Consider the following 7,172-nt stretch of genomic DNA (forward strand, 5'->3'; position numbering starts at 1 on the left):
TCTCACACACACACACACACTCTCTCTCACACACACACACACACACACACACACACTCTCTCTCTCACACAAACACACATACACACACACACAGCATGTGATGTTGTGGCATGTTTGCAAAAAAAAATGCTAAATTGTTATAATAATGTCTAAACATAAATCTAAATGAAAAACTTGGGAATGGTATATGAGGCATTGAGTAATCCTCTTCTGCCATCTAGTGGCATTCATGTTCTTTTAATTTTAAAAGTTTTTCCAGTAGATGGCAGCAATCATCCACTAAACCATGGTACATTTTTTGTTTTACTCACTTCATCTAGTTTGAGAAATATTGATCTTCTTTGAAGTGAATTTTCCAAAAAAAATTGTTTTTAAATTATTATTACAAATTAAGGCAAATAAAAAAATGCCATAAATCTCCCAAAACTGCCCAAGTGCACAGTAAAAGCATTCATAAAGTGAGTGATATTACGTTTGTTTAAAAGATTACATTATTATGTTACAAAATCAAATTTTTCTGTCTGGCTACGTGAGCTAGTTGGACAGAAAAAAGAATTTTGTCAGTCTGTGTGTAACAGCACAGCAAGCAACATAGCATAAGGTTAGTGATATTTGTGTTGATTTAGAACTGTACTGGTGATCAGCCCATCGCCATGGTTACAGGAATGTAAAATCAGAACCAGATCAACAGCAGCTGCTCACTAACTCACCCATGGGAAATAAAACTCTTAAAATGTCCTGGATGGTGATGAGATTAAATAAAGATGTTTGTTGAAGTCTCAAGACAATCAGCATTGTCTTGAACTGTCCTCTGAACTGCCAGAGTCTGCAAACAAACATCAGAAATCTTAACATGAAGTTAAACATTGCAAGAGCAAACTGTTTGGACTATGATAGTAACAAACAAATGTCATGTTTGTGTCATTTTTCCCGAAAATGCTAGTTAATGTTATCTCATTGGATTAAAACTTACTGACTTTGCTCACATAGGGTTTAACAAATTCCCCTTCAAAACTGATCATTTTAGTATTTTTTTGGGATTTCCCCCACCTTTTTACATTTCTTGTTCTTGGTCAGAAATGACCAGCCTTTTCAAAAATGCTTATACATTTCTCGTTATGCTATACCATTACCAAATATTGGATTTAAATGTTTTATTTACTTGTTTTCTTTCAATTAAATTATGTTTAGTATTTCTTTTTGGAACTGATTGATCTTCGGTTTCAATGATCTGAGCTTGTGCACATCAGTTTTTGAGTGAACATTGCCAAAATCCACAAATTGTTTTTTTTTCCCACTCAAAAATTGAAGTACATGAGCTCAGATCAATGAGGCCTACGACCAATCAGCTGCAAAAAGAAATACAAAAGGCTGAATCTAATATTTGGTAATGAAATAGCATAATAAAAGACTAACAAGCAATTTTATTAAAAGCCAGGACAGCAAAAGGGTTAATCCAAAAATGAATATTAACACAATAATACAATTTACTCACCCTCACGTTCTTCCAAACGTGTATGACTTACTTTCTTCATAGGAATGCAACAGGAGAAATTTTAAAGAATGCTTTCCATGAAATAACAATGAAACTGATGGTTTTAAGCAGCAAAAATGACACAAAAGCACCATTAGGCATTATAATAATATTCAATATGGCTTGTGCCATATATTCAAAGTCTCTTAAAGTCATTCAGACTGAAATGTAATCATAAAGAAGAAAGTCATATGAGTTTGAAACAGCACGAGTAGTTTTCAGGTTTAAAGTGCTTTATTGGCACGACAGATATTTGCACATTTGCATTGCCAAAGCAATTAAAACTGCATATTGAAAATAGTGTACAGCGACGTTTCCATTTTTGGCTGAAATGTTTTTTAAACTAATGTTCTGAAGGCAAGAAATGCGCAGCTCATATTTGTGTTAAAGCGCTTTTATTAAATCTTCCATACAAATATTGTTATTTGAGCTCTAAACTGTCTAAATTGTTTAATTTATTGCCTGACTCGTTTCATTTCACATGAGACATGCCTCCCTCAGAAAATAAATACGCTTGAGAAAAATACCTGTTTCTATGCTTTATTAGCAATTAAAAATTGACATTGCATTACATTATGATGATTACAATAATACAACTGCTAAAAGAGCAAACTAAATCAGTGATGTAGATGACAGCAGCGGCATTATGTGTTTTCTGGGTACAGCGTGAGAACTTCTGCTTCTCCGATCCGCTCTAGAACAGAAAGAAATGCTCATAAACAATAACAGAACATTATGAGAACATAAGAGAGCATGACTTCAGCCATTAGAGTCTGAGCAGAAATTACCTGTACGGATGCTAGTCATTAAGCTGGAATCCGTTACTATAGAAACTACAAACAGATGTGCTCGACTGCTTGTTTATTAGAATCTGACGTCTGTGTAGTGGACTAATGCTCACTTGATTGCATGCTTCAAGTCTATATATTTTCTCAAAATTTTTAAATGGGCATATGATGTTTATGAATACAGATCTTAACCTCAAAGCTACAGACATGAACTACAAGCCACAAAACATGAGATTTGATTTAATGAGATCTTTAACTTGATATTCCATCTTTTGTTAAAGTTTCCATGGTGGAAAAAATGCTACAAATAGAGTCCTTTTCCAAAAGTAGGTTAGTACAATTAAAAGTGGATTGTTTTACCCAATTTTGCCTTCTGTTTTTTAATGTTAATCAGAATATTCTAGAGCAGCATTCCATGTATGCTTCGAGAGAGAAAAAAACCCATAATGCATTGCATTGAACGTGTGTTCTAGTTGGACTGTGATTGGATTGTTCTGGTTCAGTCCAATTATAATATATAAATTACCCAATTTTCTCTACTGTTTATTTAATGCTTTTTTTGTTGGTTGCTGCCTGCTCCAAATCAGTCACTGTAGAGGCTCTGTTTCCTTTCATTAAGGGAATAGTTCAGCCAAAAATAAAAATTTGCTGTAAATGTAGCACTGCATCAGTGTCTCAGCAATGGATGCTCTGCAGTGAATGGGTGCCGTCAGAATGAGAGTCCAAATAGCTGATAAAAACATCACAATAATCCACAAGTAATCCACAGCACTCCAGTCCATCTGTTAACATCTGGAGAAGACAAACGCTGAAACAAATCCAGCATTAAGAGGTTTTAACTAAAAAACGAGTCCATAATCCATAATAACGCTTCCTCCAGTGAAAAAGTGCATCTGCTGTCGTCTCTCACATCAAAATCCAGCCACATATTTGTTTAGAGCTGTTTAAACGCTGCTTGATCTGTGCAGATTTCTCTCCTGATTCACACCAGAACACTTTTTCACTGGAGGAAGTGTTATTATGGATTATGGACTCGTTTTTTAGTTAAAACCTCTTAATGCTGGATTTGTTTCAGCGTTTGTCTTCTCCAGATGTTAACTGATGGACTGGAATGCTGTGGATTACTTGTGGATTATTGTGATGTTTTTATCAGCTGTTTGGACTCTCATTCTGACGGCACCCATTCACTGCAGAGCATCCATTGCTGAGACACTGATGCAATGCTACATTTCTCCAAACCTGATGAAGAAACAAACTCATCTACATCTTGGATGGAGTAAATTTTCATTTTGGGTAAACTATTCCTTTGGCTGCAATACATGACACGATTTTAAAACACACACTTGCCCACGTTGTAGGTGGTTACAGAGGAGCAAACACTACAGACAACAAACAAACACAGAAACATGCACCTCATTGCTAGGAGACGCATGACGGATGAAAACAATAGGTGTTCTAAAATTGTTTCACAATATCAAACATGTTTGATCTTCTCTGACTAGATGGAATCATAGACTGATGCTAAAAACCAGAGTCTGTGTCCATTACACACTGACTCCTCCAGACTGCAAAATGGGAAAAAATGTGGGCAAATCCTTAAAAATAAACACTATAAAAAGCAGCATTTTGGGTTCCTTTCAGTGAACGGTTCTTGAAAGAAACATTGTTTTTCTTAGTGTGAGGGACATTTTAATAATCTAAAGATCCCTTTGTCCAGTGGAAAGATTCCATGGATGTTAAAGCTTCAATGCCAATAAACAACCTTTATTTTTAAGAGTGTTTTCCAGTCTTTCCAGCTGTCTACGTAGACCAGGGTTCCTCAATGCCAGTCATGAATGCCCTGATGCAGGCGGTAGACTTACTAAAGTTTGAAACGGAGCCAAATTGTGTTATAATAAAAGCTGAGAGCAATATTTCTGCTCTCTACCAAAAGCAGCCCACGTGAAATCATGAACTCAATCCTCTCAAAATGACAATGGCGTATTAATAACGCTCCAATTCATATCAGTGCACAATACATCTGACACAAGTACAGAAAGCTCACCTGGTTTGTCCTGTAACGGCTCTGCAAGATGTGAACTGTGCAAAAGTCAAATAATAAAACTCACTGAAACAATTATTATGACAGTCACATAATCAGATGAAGATAAAAATATAGGGCAACACTTCAGAATACTGAAGCAACGAGTAACACAGTATTAACATTCTAGTAACTAATATTAACTAACAAGAAACTATGATTAATTAATTAATCAGTAATAGCACTACTAGTTTACTATTAGTTATTATCCTTCAGAAGGAATTTCTGTCCATAAACAACCATTACAAAACCCTCAAATGCTTACAATGACTTATGACTTTACTCGCGAGTAATGCATTTCACTTTAGAATAAATAAATAATCATTCATTAGTAATGATTAATATATATATATATATATATATATATATATATATACAGTATATATATAAAAAAGCTGTGCAGTAACTGATTACTACTGTGCAGTAATCAGATTCCAAAGATTTGAGTATATTATTATAATTAGAGTATATTACATTTTATAATGCTCATAATCAGATTACAGTTACTTTTTTATGGATTACATGATTACATATTATTCACACAATGGCAGTAAATTATTCATAATTTATTGATTCTCCCTGATTCTTCTATTTATTTTTTTTCTTCAAAGTTGTAAATAAATTATTGGAGAACATTTTACGAGAAAATACTATTTCGGTGTTTCTACTTCAAAATTTCATGTTTAATTCAGTGTTACTTGCTGCATTTTTGCAATTATTTGTGAAACTTACTAACGATTTCTGAGTGAAAATTGTTTCTATGCCAGTTTTTTTTTCAGGGTACTAGTTGGACTAGTCAGTTACCACTTTATAAACTGCAAAAAATTATGCGTGCTTAGTATTTTTTGTCTTGTTTTCCAAACAAACAAAAATCAGCTCTAAAAATTCTTAGATCAAGATATGTACTTGAAAAGCAAAATTACTTCTGATATTATGTCTTGTTTTCTGGGGGGAGAAATCATCAAAATTAAGTGAGTTAAAAGAAAAATATCTGTTGATGGGATCAGAAAAAAAACTTAAACATGATTATTTTTCTGACGACAGATGTTTTTGCTTGTTTTAATTTTAAGCATAAACTCAGTTAATTTTTATCTATTTTACAGTAAACAATACTTAATATTTACTTCTCAAGTATCAAGTAAATGATTTAAGAATGTTTAGATATTTGTACTCAAAAACAAAACAAAAATACTGAGTAAGAAATAAGAAATTTTGCACTGTGGAATTATGAAACTTCATATGGTTTCTTAGTAGTTCTTTGACAGTTATGAAAAAATAGTACTGATTAACTACCACACTCAGCTGAGTGCTATTACTTGTTTGTTAACCAGAGTTTCTTGTTAGTTCATAGAAGTTACTAGAATGCTGCATTTCCGTTTATTCCTTTTTATTTATTCATTAATGACAGAACAGTATTTTAAAGTGTTTTCACTTATAGTAAGACAGCAGCTGTAAACCCTGCAGGAAACACTCACCTGCTCTTCCTTCGGCTGACAGACGAGCTGAGGAACACGTGATCAGGCAGATCTTCAGACGTCAAAGGCAGAAGTTCTGGTCCAGATTTCTGCTGGGTCAGAGAGCTGGAGTTGGCCATGGCCTGCTGGAGTAACCCCTGAACCAGCTCTTTCTCTGAGAACAGAGAACACATCTAATGAGCCTTCATTAGCACATCCATCTGCAGGACACAAGCGGCCTGTGTTGAAGTGTTAAACTCACTGATGTTTCCATAATGGAAACTAATAGGACTGTTTGAGCTGCCCTGCTGTGTTTGTACTGCATTGTGTATTTTTGTTGGTGGTGGTGATTATTTTAAGAGAAGATCTCATAAGTAACTTGAATAAATTGAGACAAAGTGCAAATGAAACAATTTTTTCTCATGACAAATTAAATGCATAGAACTATGGAAGCTTGTGATTGTCACAATTGTTTTTTTTTTTCCCTTGCATTTCTGACTTTACATCTCGGAATTCCGAGTTTACATCTCACAATTCCGAGTTTACCTCTTGAAATTCTGACTTTACATCTCACAATTCAGAGTTTACATCTCACAATTCAGAGTTTACATCTCACAATTCAGAGTTTACATCTCACAATTCAGAGTTTACATCTCACAATTCAGAGTTTACATCTCACAATTCAGAGTTTACATCTCACAATTCAGAGTTTACATCTCACAATTCAGAGTTTACATCTCACAATTCAGAGTTTACATCTCACAATTCAGAGTTTACCTCTCGAAATTCTGACTTTACATCTCGCAATTCCTACTTTACATTGTACAATTCCGACTTTACATCTCGCAAATTCCGACTTTACATCTCGCAATTCTGACTTTACATCTCACAATTCTGACTTTACATCTCGTAATTCTTACTTTACATCTCGTAATTCTGACTTTACATCTCGTAATTCTTACTTTACATCTCGTAATTCTGACTTTACATCTCGTAATTCCGACAATTCTGACTTTACATCTCGCAATTCTGACTTTACATCTCGTAATTCCGACAATTCTGACTTTACATCTCGCAATTCTGACTTTACATCTCGTAATTCTGACAATTCTGACTTTACATCTCGCAATTCTGACTTTACATCTCGTAATTCTGACAATTCTGACTTTACATCTCGCAATTCTGACTTTACATCTCGTAATTCTGACAATTCTGACTTTACATCTCGCAATTCTGACTTTACATCTCGTAATTCTGACAATTCTGACTTTACATCTCGTAATTCTGACAATTCTGACTTTACATCTCGTAATTCT

The 7,172-nt window shown here is 34.2% G+C and overlaps 1 protein-coding gene across 1 annotated transcript in view; it reads right to left on the minus strand.

Annotated features, from left to right (window-relative positions):
• Positions 1 to 2,102: 2,102 nt before the first annotated feature.
• LOC107703095 (protein TBATA-like) overlaps positions 2,103 to 7,172 on the minus strand; it is a 16,986-nt gene continuing 11,916 nt past the window's right edge. Inside the window, exons 8-9 of the mRNA XM_016505619.1 lie at positions 4,367 to 4,401; positions 2,103 to 2,228 (exon numbers count right to left, since the gene is read on the minus strand). Coding sequence (XP_016361105.1) covers positions 2,179 to 2,228; positions 4,367 to 4,401 — 85 coding nt within the window. The 3' untranslated portion in view covers positions 2,103 to 2,178. The remainder of the gene's footprint in view (positions 2,229 to 4,366; positions 4,402 to 7,172) is intronic.

The sequence above is a fragment of the Sinocyclocheilus anshuiensis genome, unplaced genomic scaffold (assembly GCF_001515605.1).
Source record: "Sinocyclocheilus anshuiensis isolate Anshui unplaced genomic scaffold, SAMN03320099.WGS_v1.1 scaffold1055, whole genome shotgun sequence".
NCBI lineage: Eukaryota > Metazoa > Chordata > Actinopteri > Cypriniformes > Cyprinidae > Sinocyclocheilus > Sinocyclocheilus anshuiensis.